General features: G+C 43.9%; 1 protein-coding gene across 1 annotated transcript; it reads left to right on the top strand.

The window, feature by feature from the left end:
* The first annotated feature begins 79 nt into the window (after positions 1-79).
* LOC124146656 (denticleless protein homolog) lies at positions 80-21,619 on the top strand. Its single transcript, XM_046517060.2, has 15 exons — positions 80-204; positions 514-614; positions 1,282-1,318; positions 1,865-1,960; positions 2,534-2,716; positions 3,656-3,721; positions 4,444-4,535; positions 5,557-5,630; positions 7,057-7,160; positions 7,957-8,061; positions 15,313-15,425; positions 16,214-16,303; positions 18,866-18,980; positions 19,682-20,505; positions 20,912-21,619. Exons 1-15 carry the CDS (start codon positions 171-173, stop codon positions 20,981-20,983), a joined length of 2,106 nt encoding a protein of 701 aa, XP_046373016.2. The 5' UTR covers positions 80-170; the 3' UTR covers positions 20,984-21,619.
* Positions 21,620-22,964: the final 1,345 nt, after the last annotated feature.

The following is a 22,964-nucleotide window of genomic DNA, read 5'->3' as shown; positions in this document are numbered from 1 at the left end:
AAGATTAATTATGAAAAGATCTTGAATTTAAAAACTTTATTGCTATTTGCGTATGAAAACGAGGCTTGACGTCAGAGTGCGCGGAATCTTGAGTTGTCGCGGGAGTTAGTGTAGAGCATTTTAGCAAACTTTTATACTCTAATATTTAGAGTGATTAAACCCTTGCAAAAATGTTGTTCAGAAGTATATATGATAGATGCGAAGGTACGTATGGGTAAATAAATGCAATTCTCAAATCATTCATGTTTTCTTAAGACATTGTTTCAATGATGATGAGGTAACCAAAAGAAGCCCTTTCCAATCAAAACATTATGTTTCATGGCAAAATATGTAACTGAAAAAAGTATATCAAAGTATTGACAAGGTCATCGGTTTGCAAGAAGAAATTAAAGTACAGCATGCTTGAATATTTGGGACATAATATTTAATGTATATAATAATGGATAAAGCTTATTACTACTAATATCTTCTACTAGATCTAGATGTTGAATGAATTTTCTTTTACTATCCCAGGACGCCGGAAAGTACGAACCCAAAGTGTGATATCTCCATTGCTTGATCAGTTCGAGTCTCTCACCAGTGATGATTATTTATTGGCTTCAGAAGATGATGGGGTATTAAGTGTTAACAAATATTAACATGTTGACAATGATATACTATAATAATAACATCTCAAATGCATTTTATGAATACCTTTGATTCGCTGTCTGGCATTTGCTTCGTATTGTAAAGTAGTTGTCTTAAATTATTGTTGTGAGCAAGAGAAATTCAGTGCTAAGGGATTGGAGCAATTATGGTGATGACATCACTTCTCAAATGAAGCTGTGGCGGCTCACACAAATTATATTTGCAGACTTTATGTCCTTCAGAATATGTAATAATGTTTGTAAATATGATATTGGTAACATTTAATCCAAATCACGTGTGGCATTCAAATATCAATCATAACAAAGTCAAAGACGTATGCTGGATTTGACTTACATATCAACAATTTGCTCTCAAGCCCGAGTTGTATGGAAATATGTCTGCCAGAGAATAACCACTCTTGATAATCTGTTGAAACATATACCTTTGGGCGTAAAAGGCAAAATAGTGTTTAAAACTATATGAATTTATGAATGATCATCCATGAAACATACAATCATGACAGCATTTCATTCTGCATTTTGACCACACCTCAAATGATATTGAGACATGGCAATGAAATTTCTTCGGAATAGAGTTTAACAATTCTATAAACATATAGTGAACTTCGCTGACTGGAAACCTACTACCTTGCAGGTGTCCGTCCCACCTCTTGCTTGCAGCTTCTGTCCAGGTGAGGAACTATAAACGCTGTCACCCATTTGTTTATTCAATTTTTGGTTACTTCAGGCTCCTTGTACTTTTCATGTCAATGCAGTTTAACATTATTACCATTTTCAAATTGACTAAGATTAATAAAAAAAAGTTGAATGAAGTAATATTAAGAAATAAGATCAAGATAAGAATTTTCTAATACATGTACTTGCAAAAATGTTCCAGCTAAAAATTCTTATTGGGACTGATATGGTTTCTTAACCACATGATGTTGCTCATGATGACAGTCACTAGTTTGTCTGGTCCAGACTTGATTATTTATATGCTGCCTACGTATTGTTGGAAATTGGTGTTATGGAACAGCCCAAAATCTAGACTATACTACATAAAGGAAGTTAAACATTTTAGAGAACACCCAATTTTTTCAAATGACTATGCTTAATCTGTCATTCCATGACAGGTTAACTCGGATTATATGAAAAAAAATGCCGTTCTTTATTATATATACCCATGTATATGAAACAAAATAAATGAATAAATGGAAATCTGAAATATTGTTTTCCAGTTGCATCCTCCAGTCATATCCTGAGCCTGGTAGATGAGAATGGTTACCTGGTGCTGTACAATACTTTGCGTACTGGGACAGAGGCCATTCTAACAGGTGAGGAAACCGGGTCTGGCAAACCTACTGCATCTCACCAGGAGCACACCAGTATGTGGTCAGTGGGTGTAGTGAGGGCTAGAACTAAGATACATTGCTCTAGAGTCCATACGTAGTATTTACTTGATTTAATTGTTCAGGTTGAAAGGTGTGGATTATTCAGTGTAACTTAAATGCAGTGTATGAAATTTAGTAGGGTCTGGGGCTCCTTGAAGTTTGAATATATATTTATGTCTGAATTGTGTTTGAGAAGAATTTCCTCAAAGCATAAATATACATCCAGTTCACACAAATTCATGGTTTGGATGCAAAGAATATACGGCATCCCAAAGGATGTACAAAAGGAGTAGAACATGAACTGTATTCACTACTTTTATCAGCAATTTGACAAGTCCCAGTCTAATTATTGCTACCATTTACTTAATAATGTCAAGCTGTAAATTCTTAGCTGTGACATCTCATTATGTACTGGGACCTTTAACCTAAAAATTGGGGTCCTCTGGACCTGAAGTTTATCCAAAAATATTAAAACCCTTAAGCATTGTGATCAGTAGTTATTGTGCATCCTCCCAGAGTGGCAGGCCCACAACAACGCCATCTTTGATCTGGCCTGGATGGAGTCGGAAGAGAAGATTGTGACGGCGTCTGGTGACCAGACGGCCGTGTTGTGGGACCCGCACACCAGTACCAAGATGGAGGTGTTCAAAGGCCACACCAGCAGCATCCGATCTGTCGCCTTTAGGAAGTTTGACGATGGTATGAATGCAGCCTTCTGCTTGTTACAGACAGCACTTGATGTAATTAGGAAGTTTGACGATGGTATAAATGCAGCCTTCTGCTTGTTACAGACAGCACTTGATGTAATTAGGAAGTTTGACGATGGTATAAATGCAGCCTTCTGCTTGTTACAGACAGCACTTGATGTAATTAGGAAGTTTGACGATGGTATAAATGCAGCCTTCTGCTTGTTACAGACAGCACTTGATGTAATTAGGAAGTTTGACGATGGTATAAATGCAGCCTTCTGCTTGTTACAGACAGCACTTGATGTAATTAGGAAGTTTGACGATGGTATAAATGCAGCCTTCTGCTTGTTACAGACAGCACTTGATGTAATTAGGAAGTTTGACGATGGTATAAATGCAGCCTTCTGCTTGTTACAGACAGCACTTGATGTAATTAGGAAGTTTGACGATGGTATAAATGCAGCCTTCTGCTTGTTACAGACAGCACTTGATGTAATCCTTGGAAATCTAATGTTTATGGACTACTGGCATTGAAGTTTTAAATTAGTCATTCTGATTTTTCTGTCCATTCTTTATTAGGCTTAAAAAAATGAAGGGCACATACCCATGATAATTCTTTATTTGTACACTCCTATTTCATTAAACGTCAGATGTTCAGGTAGATCATTAAGTCTTTCGGGGCGGTCAGATAGCCTAGTGGTTAAATCGTTCGCTCATCATGCTGAAGACTCGGGTTCGATTCTAGACATGGGTGCATTGTGTGGAGCCCGTTTCTGGTGTCCCCTGCTATGATATATTGCTGGAATATTGATAAAAGGGGTGTAAAACCATACTCACTCACTCATTAGTTCTTTCATTACTTCCTGCTCATCACTGCGATCTTTTTATCTATGGTTATGTTTCCTTTGTCTAAATTTTAATAGTCTTTTTTCCTCTTTTTTTCTTCTAGCTGTTTTAGCAACTGGGTCTCGAGATGGCCATGTCATGCTCTATGACAAGCGCTGTGCTCACAAAGGTAACACATCTGTCTGCAGCTGTCATCTCAGTTGTTCGTGCATTAACTGTTTTGTCACTGATGCATTAAGTGTCTATAAAACTGTATGATTAAATATAATTTTCTTCCCGTTCTACTTGGTAAATATTTTTGCATTTTAGAAAAACTATAATGGATAGTGCCAGTGTGACTGATTGAATAATCGGAGAATGGATTGGAACATTTAAATGGATTATCAGCATTCACTGATGTCTTAATGATCAAGAAGAAAATGTTCATAAAATTGGATGTAAAGATATTATAGGTATATATTCTATCACCCGAACTAGCGTCCACAGGATATATCTTTTATTACTGTTTACAAACTGAAAAGGTTAGTAATTTTGGATGATAAATAGAATCTCACCTGAGTCTCATTTGATATCACATATACCAACACTCTTCAATAAACTAACAGGACAGGTGTGGAGGTTTCATGTATTGTGTCATGTCACAACCTTATTGGGTGGTCGGGTAGCCTAGTGGTTAAAGCTTTCACTCGTCACGCTGAAGACCGGGGTTCGACTCCCTACATGGGTAAAATGTATGAAGCCCATATCTGGTATCCCCCGCTGTGATATTGCTGGAATATTGCGGCGTAAAACCATACTTACCCACTCACAACCTATAATCAGGATGTCTATTATTGCAACAGATTGTATCATTACAGCCGTAGTTGTATGTGTATTATGTGTTGTCTGTAGAAGGCTTCATCCCTCCGATGAATGTGATCCGCAACGCCCACTCAGTCCAGGGTCTGAAGAGTAAGAAGCGCACCAAGCTAGGGCTGGTCATGGTGAGTGGACTGACTCCAGGCTACACAACAGTCATGTCTTTGACTGAGAATTATTCTTTTAGTATTTTGCTATTTAACATTTATTAGTATCTTTTGGTACTTTCAGTTTTGTCAAACTAAGGAGATGATATCTGTTGTTATCTTTCTTAAATTAAACTATCAGTTTTCCACAACTGGACTTGCAGTAGACATGATCAATGCCAATCAATACCAATATCAGGTTATTATCACCGGCCACCATGTTCGTTTGTCTGTCCGTCCATCTGCTTCTCAAAGGGGACAAGTTTTCTCAAAACTATTAAGTTAGAGAAATGAAATTGATATTACTGGTCATGATCTTAAATGAGTTCAAAAATTAGTGTCGTAAATTAATTTTTTAGAATTATGGCCCTTGCTCCATGCTTTTTCATACTGCATGAAGTGTGGGGACAAGTTGTCTCAGAAACTTCTGAAATTAGCTCATCTGAGAGATACTTATCAAGAAGGAGTTCGAGAATTGGTGCCGTAAATTATTTTTTCCAGGGAAGGGGCCTTTTGTGTGTATTAATTTCAGATGTAATCAGTTTTTCTGATGACATAAAGCAACCCTAGTGCCTATCTCTTCTTAAGGTTTTATAAGCCTTCTTTTTATAGTTTATATTCACTGCTATATGAGTAAATAAATGTTCTAATGTGCTCCATGACCGGGGATAGTGATAATGCTGTTTTCTTGTTGTCTTGCAATATATTCTTTACAGACTTATTGACTACTGGTATGTGTCATTGCCTATAGAGCTGAGGTAGGCTGGATTCTTAATTTTCTACCCAGTGGGGAACACATTTGCTTGTCACAAGAGGACTAATTTGGTTTTAGTGGTCAGGCTCTCAATATCAACCACTGGTTTGTTAGGCCCTGAATTACCTACAGGCAGATATAGCTGGCATGTGGACTGTGGTGTAAGGCAACAAACAGCAAATGTTATGTTTTAAACTAGCAGCTTCTTCCACCCAAATCATTAATATTTGGACATATTTTTTCCAGGACAGCCAACAGAGTGTCACAGTTGTAGCATTCCAGTCTGACATGTTGCTCATCTCCTCTGGCGCTGTGGATGGGTATGTACTGCTACACTATAGGGCACAGGAGCATGGGGTAGGCGGTAGGAAGCAAGGTGTAGGCGGTAGGGAGCATGGGGTAGGCGTTAGGGAGCACGGGGTAGGCAGCACGGGGTAGGCAGAAGGAAGTACAGGGTAGGCGCTTGGGGTAGGCAGAAGGGAGCATGGGGTAGGCAGAAGGGAGCATGGGTAGGCGGTAGGGGGTAGGGAGCACGGGGTAGGCAGAAGGGAGCATTGGGGTAGGCGGTAGGGAGCACTGGGTAGGCAGTAGGGAGCATGGGGTAGGCGGTAGGGAGCACGGGGTAGGCAGTAGGGAGCACGGGGTAGGCGGTAGGGAGCATGGGGTAGGCGGTAGGGAGCATGGGGTAGGCAGAAGGGAGCATGGGGTAGGCGGGAGGGAGCATGGGGTAGGCAGAAGGGAGCATGGGGTAGGCGGGTGGGAGCATGGGGTAGGCAGAAGGGAGCATGGGTAGGCGGGAGGGAGCATGGGGTAGGCGGAAGGGAGCATGGGGTAGGCAGAAGGGAGCATGGGGTAGGCGGGAGGGAGCATGGGGTAGGCAGAAGGGAGCATGGGGTAGGCGGTAGGGAGCATGGGGTAGGCAGAAGGGAGCATGGGGTAGGCAGAAGGGAGCATGGGTAGGGGGTAGGGGGTAGGGAGCACGGGGTAGGCAGAAGGGAGCATGGGGTAGGCGGTAGGGAGCACGGGGTAGGCGGTAGGGAGCATGGGGTAGGCGGTAGGGAGCATGGGGTAGGCGGGAGGGAGCATGGGGTAGGCAGAAGGGAGCATGGGGTAGGCGGGTGGGAGCATGGGGTAGGGAGCACGGGGTAGGCGGTAGGGAGCACGGGGTAGGCGGTAGGGAGCATGGGGTAGGCGGTAGGGAGCATGGGGTAGGCAGAAGGGAGCATGGGGTAGGCGGGAGGGAGCATGGGGTAGGCAGAAGGGAGCATGGGGTAGGCGGGTGGGAGCATGGGGTAGGCAGAAGGGAGCATGGGGTAGGCGGGAGGGAGCATGGGGTAGGGAGCATGGGGTAGGCAGAAGGGAGCACATAGTAGGCAGAAGGGAACATGGGGTAGGGAGCATGGGGGAGGCAGTAGGGAGCACGGGGTAGGCAGAAGGGTGCATGGGGTAGGGAGCATGGGGGAGGCAGTAGGGAGCACGGGGTAGGCAGAAGGGTGCATGGGGTAGGGGTTAGGCAGCGTGGAACAGGGATAACGGGGCAGGGGCCACAGTGGTCTCGTTACAAATTCACAAATTTTTAAACTTATCCTATCTCACGCTGTGCATTTCCCATTCTTTTGATCTTGGTGTGGAAATGTCCTAATGTTTTTTTGAAGCTGGAAACTTTGTTTGTTATTATTATTTTTGAGTCATCATTCTACAGACCAGTATTTGAATGTTGTCATTAAAGTTTGATTTACCTTTCAGATGTATAAAGATTTGGGATTTACGAAAGAACTACTCCTCACTCAACTCGGACCCTGTGGCTCGATACAGCTTCCCTTATGGAGGACCTCGGGCAAGTAAACATGGTATGCCAATTAGTGCGTCATATGCTGTTGTTATGTTTTTTGGATATGGGATTTCAATTTTTATCCATAGACATATTTAGCTCCTGATCCAAAGGTTCATGTGTCATCTCAAACTCAATTATTCACAGGCTGATGTGGTATACCTCACGTTCGCTCGTCACGCCGAAGACCCGGGTTCGATTCCCGACATGGGTACAATGTGTAAAGCCCCTTTTCTGGTGTCCCCCGCTGTGATATTGCTAGAATATTGCTAAAAGTGGCGTAAAACCATACTCACTCACTCACTCATTTAGAAATGTTGACAGTATTGTGGTCAGCCATACATAAAAAATGTTAAAGTAACTGTTTGTACTCTATGAACATGGAGTTATTAATCAAGTTATCAATCTCTAATGTCTATAGGATCCATGTGATTGTTTACTAAATACACAGTTGCATAGTAGTCAATGTGTCTTGGGGATTCCAGGTTTGTAATGCTACACCAGCAACCTTTGCTTGTCATTTGAGGTGACTTTGGATTGGGTGGTATGGCATGGAATGTTGCTCATACTATCAATCACTGGTTTGCCTGGTCCAGACTCTACAGTCCCTCTTATAGCTTGAATATTACTGATGCAATGTTTATCAACAAACAAATAAGTTTGGTGGTAACATTGTATGATTTAGCTGATTGTGTCTGGTCCTCCCTTGACATCAATCAGTGCTGAACCTGTGACTGTTCAAACAAGATGTGGCTTGACACAACATTCATTGATTCACTGTTGTATAAATACTGTATGACATGTTCATTTGACAGGTTATTCCAGCCTGACAGTCGACTCGTACGGTGCTAATTTATTTGCCAGCTGTACAGACGACATCATCTACCAGTACGACCTTGTCACATACAACAAACAGCCAGGTAAGTGGGCGCTTGTGTTAGGTAGTAATACTCAGAGATGTGGTTCCGATACGCCCCTGCAACTTGGGTGAATTCGGGTGAGTTGTTTTTCCGTACACTGGGAACACAGTTCAGGATGTTTCCACTACCTTTTGGTTATGAGATGAGATAAGCAATAAGTATGAGTCTAAGAATATGTGATATTTTTACTCTAATACAATACCTTGGCCTTGAATTTTAAGGTCCCTCTTGAAAAGCCCTGATTATTAATGTCAACCTTAAAAAGCCTTGAAAATCACCAAAATAGCTTGAAAAGCCTTGATTATCAATGTCTACCTTGAAAAGCCTTGAATTGGTACAAAATGACATAAACTTGTCAAAAGTATTACCCACAAAACTAATAGTTATGTACCAAGGATGTTTTAGTGTGATTTATCAGTGATAGATTTGACACTTTGCCAAACACCCTGATGAGTTCATAACAGACTTAATTTATCTTATTTCTTGGTTTTAAAATCAATCTTGTTTGACTAATTACATTAAGTAATACGTTACCACTGTTATACCGAGGCTGTTGTCTCCCACAACTGCTGCTATAGCGAAATCTACCACAGAGATCTCAATTACCTCATGCAGCACGTGCGTAGCCACCTAGCTGCCATGTGACACCCTTCACTCTTGTCTCCTTCGTCTGCTTAGCAAGACGTGTTTTCTCCTGCTGAAGCGTTCCTTGAAGATTTGGTGATATTTATTATCGTTTATTCTCTAATAAACTGTGCTTTTATGGGGCGTTGCGGTAGCTACGCTTGGTTATAATTTTCCCGCCAAACGGAAATTTTTTCCCGCCCTTTTTTTCTATATACTTGCGGGGTTCGCGTATGCACGTTGTGTTTTACGTTTCCCCTGTTCTTGTATGTTTTGGGGGTTAACATAACTTATTTCTTTAGTAAAAGTTATATGTGTATGTTATATGTTCACATTGCTCGTTTATTTTCTTGTGAAAATGTTCGTTTGTGAATCATTGTGGTGCGTGCGTTGTAACCATGTTTTGTTCTTTGTTTCTAGAAAACAATCAATGTCTGACATGGATATGTCCCGTCTCCACCCCCTCTACCCCTGCTCCTCGGAGTTGTGGGGTGTGCAGAAAGTTTTTGTCGTCCCGGGATCCCCACGATCGTTGCCCGCGGTGCAGGGTTCCTTGCGAGGAAACCCGGTGCACCCTGTGCGAAGGTCTGGGACCTGCGGAGTTTGAGCGGTACCGGCTGTGCGCGCAGTCCGTTTCCACCCCTGAGGTGGCCGGTTCGTCCGGTCGGGGCCCCCGTGCGGGCACCTCCTTGTCGGCTGCGGCGGATCCCCTTGCGGCCCTCGGGCTGTCTGGGGCTTCCGTCGCCGCATTGTTGTCGCAAATTGTGGACTCCAAGCTGGCGGCCTTATCGCAAGATAGGCCGCTGGCTGTTCCGTCCCCGGCCTCTTCGGTGGCCGCGGGTTCGGACGCGGGGTCCACCGGTACGGCGCCGGCTGCCGTGGTTACCGGTCCTTCCCCCGAACCGTTGCTTCCGCTATCGGTTAAGGACCGCGTGGCCATGGTGTATGACCTCTTCGAGGACATGCCAAAGCCCCTGCCGATACCGCGGGGTATCCACGGTTCCGTGGGTTCCTCCGAGGTATACGACGAGTCGTCCGACAAGGCTTTCCCGGCATCAACCTTGCTGCGCGGGATTAAGCCGTCTTTGGAGAAAGCCTTCACGGCTGCCTCCGGTCGGGGTCTCCCGTTACCTCCCCCGTCGTGGAGAAAAGGGTCTTTCCCAGTTCATGACCTTGCCTTTCCCGAGGCTGGTCCTTCTGCGGAAGCCCATGTGGAGCGTTTGGGGGTCCGTGCCCCACCGGTTGCCACGGTACCGCAAGGTACCCTGCAACAGCTGGACACCCTCGCTCGACACTCCATGCTGGCTATGTCTCACGGAGACACATACCTGGCTGCGGCGGCCAGTCTGGTCGAAGGTTCTCCCACGGACCGTGACCAGCGCATTTACAACTGCTTGCTCGGTTTGAATGCTTCCCTGGAGTACGTTGCCGGGGCTTCGGCCTTTGTTTCTGGCACGTGCCATTTTCTTCGGCGCCAGTCGTATCTGGTTGCTTCAGGGTTGGACGCTGCCAATCAGGAGGTGCTCCTTTCGCAGCCTTGGTCTGCTCGGACCCTGTTTAATAACAAGATCCCTGGGGTTCTGAAGGAACAACAGGCCGCTGTGTCTGCCGAGGCCTCTCGGCACACACTGGATCTTGTGGGGTCCTTGCATAGGCGCCTGGGTGCCGCTCCGAAGCGGAGCGCGCCCCAGGTTGCTGCGTCCGGCAGGCCTAAGGGGTCGGGTCCTTCTTCCTCCGGGAAGAAGCCCTGCTCTGAGGGCTCCTGTAAGGGTTCTCAGCAGCCCTTTTGCGGGAAGAAGGGGAACTGGGGGAAGCCCAAGTCGTCTAAGGACGGCAAGGGCCCCTCCAGGTGACTCTCATTGGAGGGGTTCGTATGCCGACAGCGCCAACTTCGGTTGGCCCGTAGGCGAACCCGAGTCACACTGCCCTGGACAGTTGCGCCTGCCGCAGCCCGTCCGGCCCCCCTCTCTTTCCCCAGTGGGAGCCAGACTCCAGACTTACTGGGAGAATTGGGAACAAGTGTTCGACGACCCGTGGGTGGTCAACACGATTCGGTACGGCTATCGGCTCGATCTCAAAGCGAATCCGCCGCTCACCGTTGCCCCGTCGGCAGGTTTCTATTCGGAAACCGATCTCCCCTTCCTCGCCGATGCCATCGGCAGGTTGGTGGAGAAGAGGGCAGTTCGGGAGTTAGCTCTACCAGAAATAACACCGGGGTTTTACTCCAGGATATTTCTCGTTCCCAAGAAGGACAGTGCCGAACTCAGAATGATTCACAACTTGAAATCGTTCAACGAGTTCTACCTGTGCAAGCCGCCCAAGTTCAGAATGTTGAGCTTGACGGACCTGAAAGCACTGATCATGCCGGCCGACTGGCTAGCTTCGATCGACCTGAAGGATGCTTATCTGCATGTTCCGATTCACTCGGATCATCACAGGTATCTCAGGTTTGTCTTTCAAGGCAGGCACTACAAGTGGGTTGTACTCCCATTCGGTCTTTCGTCCGCTCCCTGGCTGTTCACACGGTTAACCACCCCCATAGTGGGGTTCCTCCACCGGAGGGGTGTCCGGTACTTCGCGTACCTGGACGACTCGCTAGTAGCAAATCGAATGTCGGACACCCTGTCACGCCATCTCGTTTTCGCACGTCGGCTCTTGGAGCAATTGGGGTGGATTGTCAATCTCCCCAAGAGCGAGTTAACCCCTTCTCAGAACTTGCAGTTCATCGGAGGTCGGTTCAACACGGTGTCCCATCGCCTATTTGTCCCCCCAGACCGGTGGCACAAAATTCAGGCGATGATTGCCAAAGTCTTAGCGGTGCAACAGACTGTTCACTTTTGGGAACAGCTGTTAGGGCTACTTGTATCAGCCCAGGACTGCACCGTACGGGGTCGTCTCCAACTCCGCCCGCTGCAACGGTTTTTAATCCAGTTGTTAGCAACGGAGGTGAACAGTGCGACCGTCGCCCTCCCGGATCGGCTCCGACCGCATCTGGAGTGGTGGACGGTCCCTTACAATGTCTTATCAGGAGTCTCTATGCGGCCCTACCGGGCCACGTTGAACCTGTATACAGTCGCCTCTCTAGTGGGCTGGGGCGCCCATCTAGAGGGGGAGGTGAGCTCGGGGCTGTGGTGCGTAGACGAACTAGGTCTTCACATCAATTGTCTCGAGTTCAAGGCAGTGATCAACGCAGTCAATCACTGGAAGCATCGTCTCGTCGACGCCCGGCTCATGCTGGCGACCGACAACACGACGGTAGTGTCCTATGTGAACAAACTGGGGGGAACCCACAGTCACTCGCTGCTCGATCTCACGTTCGAGTTTTACGCTCTGGTGGACAGTGTCCCGTGCCAGATACGCGCCCGTCACATCCCAGGTGTGCGGAACGTACTGGCCGATGCTCTATCGAGGCCTCGGGATCCGAGCCCCACAGAGTGGATGCTGAATCCAGTAGTGTTTCAGTGGCTGTGCGAACGTTTGGGTCGTCCGATGGTCGACCTGTTCGCAACGCGGTTCAACAATCAACTCCCGTTGTTTGTATCACCAGTCCCGGACCCGAGGGCCATCGATCACGATGCTCTCGCGTTAGACTGGACGGACTTGGACGCTTATGCTTACCCGCCGACAGCGTTGATACCACACATTCTAAGCCGGCTTCGAGGAGTTCGCTGTCGAATGTTACTGATCGCGCCCATGTGGCCGAACAGATCGTGGTACCCCGACTTGCTGACCCAGGTCACGCAGTCGCCACTCCCACTGCCTGTGAGACCGGATCTCTTGATCCACCCTCACACCCGTCAGCTTCATCCAAACGCAGGGCAGTTCAATCTGCACGCGTGGATGTTGTCACCGAGCGTCTGAGGAGTAAAGGTTTTTCTCGCCGGGCGTCTCGGGCATACGTTAGTATGCATCGTGATTCTACCCAGAAGGTGTATAATGCACGTTGGGTTATTTTCACGAAGTGGTGTTGTAAACATCACATTCATTCGCCAGATAAGGTATCTGTGCAGGATATTGCTCGTTTCATGTCTCACTTGCGAGAGACCCGGAAACTCTCCGGGGGTTCCATTGCCAACTATGTCTCGTCCGTTGCTACGGTACGGGACGTTGCTATGGGTACCAGTCTCTCCAAAGAGCCGGTGATACGGGGTATTATCAAGGGTTTCAAACAGCACGATCTTAAGAAGGGCCGCCTTCGGGCACCGGCCTGGGATCTTTCCCTAGTGTTGCAATCACTTACGGAAGCTCCGTATGAACCCTTGCATAGTGCTTCGTTCCGGCATGTGACTTGGAAAACAGCATTTCTCCTCTCCTTTGCCACGGCGGCACGTGTATCCGAAATTCATGCACTCGATGTCGCCAAGGTACGATTCGATAGGGGTGACGAAGGAGCGGTCCGCCTGGGCCTGCTCATGGGCTTCGTCGCCAAGAATCAGAGAGTCGGGCAAGCGGAGAGAGAATTCACTGTCAGATCACTCAAAGAAATCTTACATCCTGCTGATACTGAGGACAGAGCGCTGTGTCCGGTTAGGGCCCTTAAGTATTATCTTAAGGCTTCGAATGAACGTAGACAAGGGCGTGACCGTCTGTTCATATCGTGTAACCCTAATCGCACGGTTGACATAACTCGCAACTCGATTGCGTTGTGGCTTCGTTCTGTCATCAATCTGGCGTACCGGTCTCGGGGGTTACCGGTAGCGGGGTCAAACCCGCACGAGATCAGGGCGCTAGCGGCAACATTTGCCCTACACTCGAATATCTCTGTTCACAGAATATTACGAGGTTGTTACTGGCGTTCTGACTCGGTTTTTGCCAATCATTACCTCAGAAAGGTTTCTGATGAAGACGTGGAGGGGGTGCACCGTCTTGGGCCGCTGATCGCGGCACAAGCGGTCATCTAGGGGGTGTGTCCAGCGCAATTTCAAACTCCGCAGTCGTCAGTCCTTGCACGGTGGTCAATCTGGGTCGTCTCCAATGTTCCCACGCCGTGGGTACAGGAGTGGGGGTCCTGCAAACCAGCGCACTCACACCACAGGTGAGGCGGCTTTATGTGTGTTTTGTCCTTATTTGTATTTTGACAATTATGCATTTAATTGTCTGTCGTGTATTCCAACCTTGCGATACATGCTTACGAATACTGGAATTAGGTCACGCGCCTAATGCATACTTTCAGTAGGCTTGCTCTGGGATATACGGTCTGAAGGAAATTAATTTCCCTCTTTTCGACTGTTTAACCTGATCTAAGATTTAGCTCACGCGGATACAGTGTTCTCATCCGCTGCGGCGATGAAATACCTATCCAGTGGGGCCGTTTGGAGTCACCAATCGTTTTGGCAATGACGATTGAGCCTTACGGTATGCGCATGACAGTGCTTTGGTATTCCTATAGGGTAACGCCTAGCTAGGTGCATGCGCATCGAGTGCTTCCGCCTTGGTGTTTACTTCCGCTGGTCGGAAGGAACGCTAGCAGTCAGGATTCGGGTTGCAGGTGCTCCCCACCGCCTACTGTGGTAGTCAGCCTCGGTATAACAGTGGTAACGTATTACTTAATGTAATTTGTAGAATTTTCCTATTCGGAATATTCTATAAGTAATACGTTACCACTGGGCTGCTGCCCGCCCGTCCGTCCCCCGAGCACTTGCTCTCGCAGGAGACAAGAGTGAAGGGTGTCACATGGCAGCTAGGTGGCTACGCACGTGCTGCATGAGGTAATTGAGATCTCTGTGGTAGATTTCGCTATAGCAGCAGTTGTGGGAGACAACAGCCTCGGTATAACAGTGGTAACGTATTACTTATAGAATATTCCGAATAGGAAAATTCTACAAATATATAGTATGGTCTTATGACTTATATACAGTATGCTGGATGTTAAAAAAAATATTGACAGACTAAGGCTAATAAAATAACCCAGCTAAAAAAGCCTTGAAAATGACAGCAAGCAACCTTGAAAAGCCTTGAAAGTTGACAAGGCTCTGAATTTTAGTGTTCCATATCTGTATGAACCATGGCTATGTAAGGTCATGTGAATGCAGGATGCTTGTCATTGATTCATTGATGCTGCTTATTATTAAATAAGACTTGATGCAGATTACTTCATTCGAAAAAGTTTTGTTCTGTACTATTTCTTGAATAGCCTGTAAGGCCTAGGAAAATGGTGTGGTTGAATCTACACCGGAGACACCAGTTCAGTTTTGATGTTGTTTCCTGTTGTGATATGACCTAATGTGACCGAAAGTAGCGTGGCCCATACTCAATCACTCATTCCAGTTAGGCCAAGAAATGGATTCTTTTCATTGTATGTTTTGTGTAGGTGTTGAAGAAGAAGGGAACTTTTCTCAAGCACTATTTTCTAAATGTAAATTCAATAGGCATAAAAAAATAACATCTGTAAGTGTGTCTAGTGTTACTTGCCCTTGCTGTTGACAAAATTCTCCCAAAGTCTTGGAATGTTAATGACAAATTGTAGTTGGAAACAAGGACTAATCCGTCTGAATTCTTTTTCCTGGATTGATTGACATTGATAGACTGAGGGCTTGTTTACAGGACTGATATGAATTTGTTATTGTGAAAAATAATGTTGCTATGTATTGAAGCTTGAAGCCTGTTTCATCAATTGACTGTCTTCAGTGAACACCTTCCGAGGCCATCAGAACCACACGTTCTATGTCAAGTCTTCCATCAGTCCCGACAACGACTTCCTCCTGAGTGGTTCCAGTGACTCCATGGCCTATGTGTGGGAGGTGAGCTATCCTCTGTATTGACTCTAATGAATACTAATAATTTGTGGAAGGTCAGGGCATCTTGATACATGTTGGACTCACGATATGAGTATCTCATCATAAGGTCAGGTTTTGTTGCAAGATGCAAACTAACCATGTCCTACTTGTCTTGCTACAGTTTACTTTTCTCATTTTAGAGACTTAGAACACTTATTTATGTCTCTCTACATAGGGTTCATTTCCGGGCCATAACTTGAAGGCCAATGCATTGCTGCATTTGCTATTTTAAAACTTTTCTATATTTTATTTTGTTCTGTTTCCATGGAAACAATTTGGACTTAACCTTGAACAAGTCTAGGCTTTGTTTCCGAGCGATAACTCTCAAACTAATAAATGTTTTTGCATGCAACTATACATGTGCAATGAACTCATGCTCAACTATTGCCTTTTCCTATTTTCAAATTTTTACATTTTGTGTGTGTTTTAGTTGAAACAATTTGGTATAAGTCTCAAACAAGTTGCATTTGTTTCACACCGCTGATGAATATTTCTGCATGAAACCACTATCTTTCCAGGCTATTATTTGCAATCACATTTTCAGTAACAACTTGAACTAATGTATCGAGTTCGGAGAGCAGAAGGTCGGTGGTTTTATTCCCGGCCGCATCATAACTAAAGACGTAAAAAGAGTATACTTGTTGTTAACCTGCCTGGGGATGAAACAAGGACTTTTTGGCTCGGAGTCAGATGATTTTTTTTGTCTTGAATGGACTTGACCATTCTCTACACTTGTCGGTGTGTTTCTATAGATTGACAAGCCCAACAAGTCGCCAGTTGTGTTGAAGGGCCATCGGGCGGAGGTCACGAGTGTCTCATGGAGCAAGCATGACTTCACAAAGGTAAACAAAGGGATTGGGTGGTAGCACTCTGGTTAGTAGGGCGGGGACGGGTAATGAGTAGGACCCGGGTACCCACAGGACGACCCGGACCTGTGGTTAGTCAAGTGATATATTGTTTAATGACAAAAATTAATTAGAACTTTTTTTTTAACTACAAGTCATGAATGCTCGCAGTTCTTTCTGAAATAACTTTTATATGTTTGAATTAAACTAAAACTTTAGTCAACTTCAGTGCATGCATGACCAGATTGTTTTATACGTGTATCTAAATACATTTTGCCAGGGCTACGGTCAAACTTTTCTAAATTGGATGGTTTGTACCTATCTCTTGAGAACTACAGCGGGTACCCGGGTAGGGTTGGGTAATAGGGGAGTTGGTACCCGGGTAGTAAATTTGGACTCGTCCCTGCCCTTCTGGTTAGTGTGTTCATTAGTGTGTAATGCAGACAATCAGGGTTTGATTCCGAACAATACACTTGACACACATTCATCCTGGTTTTACCCATTGTATGATGGCTGATCACATTATTATTAGTTACATATTGAACATATGATTTGTACTGATAGGGAGCATGGGTGTTTGAGGAATCTGCAGTACCTGTTGCTCACAGCAATTTCACAGCTATACAGTTTATCATGACATGGCAGCTTGTGTGTAACTAGCCTTGACTAGGTACACTAGTGATAGTAGCATCTGTTTGAAACTCAGTCTCGACAGAATCATATCTTCGTGCTCTCGAACATTACACAAAGATCTGAGGACATTGAATTACAGATCATGTCAGCACAACCTTTCATCCAGCCAATCAGAGCGTTTCTTACGACATCGCGAAAGTGAAAGTCACAATGTGTTTTTCAATCATTAGTGATGTCGTGATTTTCCAGTACACAGTTGCATCGTTGGCAGAAACCCGATACACTTAAATTGGTATCGATTCACATTTAACCCTATATCGATTGTCCATGTTGATCTCGCATCAATATCAATAACCAAGTACACACCTTTTTTTTATTCCTCAACTTTCTTGGTCGTCTTTCGGGCACAAAATTTTCTCATACAGAATTGTTGACTTGACTTGTGTGTCATGTCCGTAGGTATTTGTCAGTTGGCCTTCTTCACCTTCATAAGTGAGTCTATGGACTCTATTCTCAGTCTAATGACTGAGTTTAACTCACAAAATGTTGTATATGTAGAATCGAGATATATATCGTTTCGTGACTTATGTGTTGAGATATGTATTGTATCATGTGCCACCTGTATTGTGAAATCCCTACTACTCATGCAACCCCAAAAAGGTTAATACGTTTACGGGCTGTATGATTGATCCTGAAAGCTGGACATTGTCTATCTCCCACTTCAGTGGCTAAACATTTGACATGGAAGAGACTTTCCATAGCTGTGGGAAGTACTGCCATACAGTCTCAGGCATCTGTTAGCAGGGCTTTATCTAAACCTGCTCAGTGGCCGATATTCCGTCTGCAGCAATGTCAGTAAAAAGTCCAAAATTGGAATTATAAATTTCCCAATTCATGTTATACAGCGATAACTAATCTTATAACTTTGTAGAGCGAAATACTGATTATTTTTCCCAAACTGCCTGCCATGAGCCCTTTAAGTACTGTCTGAAATGCTAGAAAAATGCTTTTTGCGTGTTTAAAAAAAGGATAGAATATTTATCATAACGTCCAGGAACCAGACACTTTCGCGCCAACCATGATAAGTCTAAAGGCGACCATGCAGGAATATCTGACATCTTGAAATGTCGACTTCAGACCATGTAAAGTACAAGATATATGTCATAGTGGTGTCTTACGTACGCCAGTTAGAAATTGTGAGCTCAACCCTATTGATCTTCTCTTGGCTAACTGCACATGTTTCGTGGGAAAACCTAACGCAACATTCAAACTCACCCATGTCAAAGGGTTGAACAACGCAGCCTTTGCAAGGATTACACCAGAGCTATGGCAAAGGCTGAAGATCACATTTTGAAATAGAACGCCAGTTCCCCCAACGTGCATGACAGCGTACATATCAACCTTGTTGCACTAGCTAACATACCTTGGGATATTACCGATTCAGATACATCATCAGCTGAGTCAGATGCTGGCTAAAGAAATTGTCTGTAGAACAACACATCCTTCTTGATTTAAAAAAGCAAACCTACCAGTACTCATCCCTTTTCACAGCTTGTAACTATTCTCACAGTTTTCCATGCAAATATTATGTAGTACATATCTTAATTGCTACCCCGCCAACACATATCTCAATAAAGTACAAAAACAGCAATATTTTGAGACCTGTGAGAATGCACAGCCCGGTGTGAGGTAATCACCTCGGGACAAAGTGTTGGGTCATTACCTCTGGCTATAGGCTTTTTCATACATGCATGACGACACACAAATATTTTAAAATATTTTTTTCTTGCATTTCCGACAGTACTTTAGTTTGGAACAAGTGGCTATTGTAAACTGTTCACTACACATCCAGGTGAGCTACAATGCTGAGGTTTCTTTTTCAATATCTGAACTTCTGTGTTTATCTAACACCTTGCTGTGTTGAAGCTGGCCACCTTGTCTGACGACAACTCCATGAAGTTGTGGAGGGTGCTGCGGAGAGTCAAGCCGCCATTGTTTGGGGAGGTGGCAGGAACAGCGGAGAGGACCCACAGAGAAATCGGTGAATATATTAGCATTCCATGTCTTCTTGTTATATGGTTGTTCCTTAAGTTAGGATTAAACAGAGTAGCCCAGTGAGTAGTAGTTAAGAATACATCAATACAGCAACCACCGTACATATAATTTGCGAGCCAGTTCTTGGTGTCATGTGCAGCAGAAATATTCAGAATAACTGTAAACTCCTCAATACTCAATATGTCACATGGGCTCATTAAAGTCATGAATTAACTTCACTAACATGCCTCTCGTGAAGGTCCGGGGTAGAATAGGTCTTCAGCATCCCATGCTTCCTGTAACAGGCGACTATGCTTGTCGTAAGAGGCTATTAATTGGATCGGGTGGTCAGACTGGCTGACTTGGGTGATGCATGTCATCGTATCCCAATTGCATAGATTGATGCTCATGATTTCAATCACTGGATTGTCTGGTCCAGACTCGATTTCCAGACTGCCGTCATATAGCTGGATTAATGCTGAGTGCAGCATTAACAAACAAACAAACAAACACTAACATGCCATAATTGTCTTGTTTCTTACTTGGATCAATACTCATGTGGTGTCAATGTATATATACACTTGGTGAACATTGGTAAAATATAACAGATATAAGATACTGTTTTAGGATAGCCTGAAGTTGAAATAAATAACATAAATAACTCATTATAATTTAACAGTCTCTCAGTATTTACAGTTTCCATTACAGGGACTTCAACCGTACCCACAGCTAAAGAGACTCCAAAGAAGCCTACCTGTCCTGTCAGGGAGTACTCTCCCCTTAGTCAGCCTCGTTCGTCACCAGGGGGAAAGTCTCCCAGTTTAGGAAAGTCACCATCCATTAAAGACTGGTTTAAAAAACAATCATTTAAAGAAAATAAGCCCGAAGGTCCTGTGTTCAGCGAGCAAGTACATTTACAATCTCCGCAGAAACAAACCTTTCATCCGTCTCCTCGGAAAGCATCCAGGTTGAAATTGGATGAGGATGAGGAGGATACAGGCTACTTCAATGGCAGCAGTACTGTCCCATTCAAGGCATATGTGGAGAAAGAGAACAGTTGTTCAGCTAAGAAAACGTCGAAAAGGAAACTAGACATTGGTGAGACAAATGAACAGTGTAAACGGCGCCATATTGAACAAAGCAGTCCTGCCAAGAGTGATATGGTTCTGCGTGATTTGGAGGCAGAATTAAACAATTCTGAAAAAGCAAGTTCATGTGATATAAGATCTGAAGGACTTAAAAATTCTATTATTGACAAGTGTGCAAATAGTGAGAAAGGAGAAGTGTTTTCACCAACGCGTAATCTCCCCAACCTTGTAGTGGATGAAGCTGAGAACCGCCAAGAACGATTGTCAGTGGTAATGGCAAGTCCAAGTCAGGACAAGAAGTGCATTGACTGGCTTACTCAGATCCGACTTGGTAAACACGGACATGGAAGGGGTATATTTCCGAGTCCGGCCAAGTCTGTTACATCAGAGGATGATATGTGTGGACGAAGTGACTGCTCTTCTCCTGGCAGATCTATAATAAGGGTAGGTAACCCTCTATGGGGCATATGATTGTCTCCCTTTGTTGCTCAGCCCTTCCTAGGGTAGGTAACCCACTTTGTGGGCACATGATTGTCTCCCTTTGTTGCTCGGCCCTTACAAGGGTAGGTAAGCCACATTTTAGGGCACATTGATAAATCAGTATTTGAAATGTTAGTAATGTAAAATTTAGGGAATTTAGATCAAAACACTATTAAAATAAATTTCAGGACATATTTTTGAACACAGTACATCAATATTCTAAATTATAGCAATGTTTTGTATGATCAAGCCAAAACAATCAGAGGCAAGTGTGTCCTGACATCACTAGTCTTACTCCCTTCAGTGTATTTGTTTTTGCCGGTATGATGGCAATTTATGTAAGTTGACTGTGTTCTCTCCTTGTTTGTAGACACCAGTGAAGGGGATGAAGTCTATTTTGAACTACTTCCAGAAGTCGGCAGAGAAGAAACCAAGGAAATAATGTCCTATCCTTTAAAAATGAAACTGAAACTTAATATTCTCCTAAATACTAACACTTCATATTGTCCCAAATACTATCTTATTTCATGGTGCTGCTTGTTGGATCAGTGGTCCATTGTCCATTTACAGTCTTGTGAAGAGAGTTTTTATATATGGTATACGATGCTGCTATAGGGCAAGTTTGAATTTCTGCAGATTGAATACCTCAGTGGAATGGTTTTACAAATACCCTGGTCCGCTAGAAGCATTTACCAGGACCAGTTGTTTATGAACTGAGTGGACCGACTGGGGAAACTGTCAATGCAGTCTCCTAACTGTTTGTCTTATGAGAATGAAAGGAAACACATTTTGTAATAATTTAAGACTGATGATTTGTAATTGGCAAGGAAATCTGGGATTTATCTAGACCTGCTGAGAGGCTGAAATTTGGCTCCAAATCCTCACCAAATGTCAAAAATTCTCAAATTGAAATTATGTTCTCATATTATAACAAATGTTATGGCTTGCAGAAGTAACAAATTTCACTGGAAGTGGTAAATGTCTGAGACCTGCATCACTTCGGGCTTTCCTCCCACATTTACCTGACACGCTGTGATATAACTGGAATACTGTTAAAAGCAGCTTTACACTAAAATCTCTCACCCACCCACTGATAACAAAACTAACAAAGAGAAATAGGCCTGCACAAATGTTTATTGTTTTGTGATACATTATTGCATTGAATGAAATGTGTACATACCGAATTCGACATAATAAGCGCCTAGGGCGCTCTCAAAATTAGAAATAGGGGGCTCTTATTAGGTTATAATTTTGGTGAGAAAAAAAAAGTTGAAAGATCGTAAATATTGTGGTTTATGCTGACAGCTTGAAATGATACAAAAGAAAAGTCTGTGCGTATTATACACGACAGATATATTTTACAGAATTTAATTGCCCATAATTAAGGGTGCATATAACACACGAGTGTGTATTATACACGAATTAAAAAGTCTTGTGTACATTAGTCAATCGGAAGGGGTGCTAATTGGGATTGTTCACTAGCCAATATGTTAGCAAATATTGCTGTGGGAGCTTTTTAGAGCGGGGCGCTTATTACGTCGAATACGATACATCTGAACACAACTCCATATGGTCCATTTGATACGTGATGAGATCATTTTGAACCCTGAATCGACACTCGTAATTATGTTGATATAGAACATTGATAGAATGATGTAATTGAAACAAATTGATTTTTTTTATTAACTTGACAGGAATATCATGCTTTTGAAGTGATACTTAATTAGCCTATGTTATTGGCTTCAGTTAATCATAGTTATATACCGTATAAGACTATACCGTTTTGTTGTTTGATAAGATGAATGCTACTTAAAGAGGTTAAAAAGATTATGATCAGAAATATGTAGCATGATTCAAACCGAGTTTTATTTGCCATGTTCATTGGTAAGTGTTTGAGGTGGCAAAATATTCCTTGATTTATTTTCATATTTGATCTCCAATAATTTGTGATATATATGTTTCTTGATAATGGTGTAGTGTAATGTAAGGCTTGCGGAAGTGGGTGAAGCTGGACTAGGAGAATGTGTGAAGAATTGTATGAGCTCCTTACGTCTATCAGTATCAAGCGAGCTTGTTGAACGTCGTCCTCATTGTGCGGCATCATAACATTGTGAAATTGATATTGATGGGAGGTAAAATGCTCCAGATGTTTTTTTAAATCATGAAGTACGGACATATGTCTTGGTTTGATTTGATTATTTTGGGGAAAACGATGGAATGGTATGGGCATTTTGGTGTTGTGCACCAGTGTGACGGGTAATGCACACATTGTCAATGATTGTTCTTATTTTGTTATTTGTTGTCTTTCATACAGTCATCATGAGTGAGATTTGTAAATAAAACCCTGTTGAAGTAAGATGGGGTTTTGTCCAGTTTACAACATGTACAAGATATTGCATGTTTAACTCCAGGGTAATGATTGA

This window comes from Haliotis rufescens, unplaced genomic scaffold, assembly GCF_023055435.1.
Source record: "Haliotis rufescens isolate VD_foot unplaced genomic scaffold, xgHalRufe1.0.p SCAF_3, whole genome shotgun sequence".
Lineage (NCBI taxonomy): Eukaryota > Metazoa > Mollusca > Gastropoda > Lepetellida > Haliotidae > Haliotis > Haliotis rufescens.
Note: the sequence above shows the minus strand (reverse complement) of the source record. Positions and strands in the feature narration are given on the sequence as shown.

Excerpts from the sequence above, each read along its gene's own strand:
- LOC124146656 (XM_046517060.2), top strand. The coding sequence starts at position 171 with ATGTTGTTCAGAAGTATATATGATAGATGCGAAG. Across the intron at positions 3,722-4,443 it reads CAAGCGCTGTGCTCACAAAG|AAGGCTTCATCCCTCCGATG; the intron begins GTAACACATCTG and ends TGTTGTCTGTAG. Across the intron at positions 4,536-5,556 it reads CCAAGCTAGGGCTGGTCATG|GACAGCCAACAGAGTGTCAC; the intron begins GTGAGTGGACTG and ends TATTTTTTCCAG.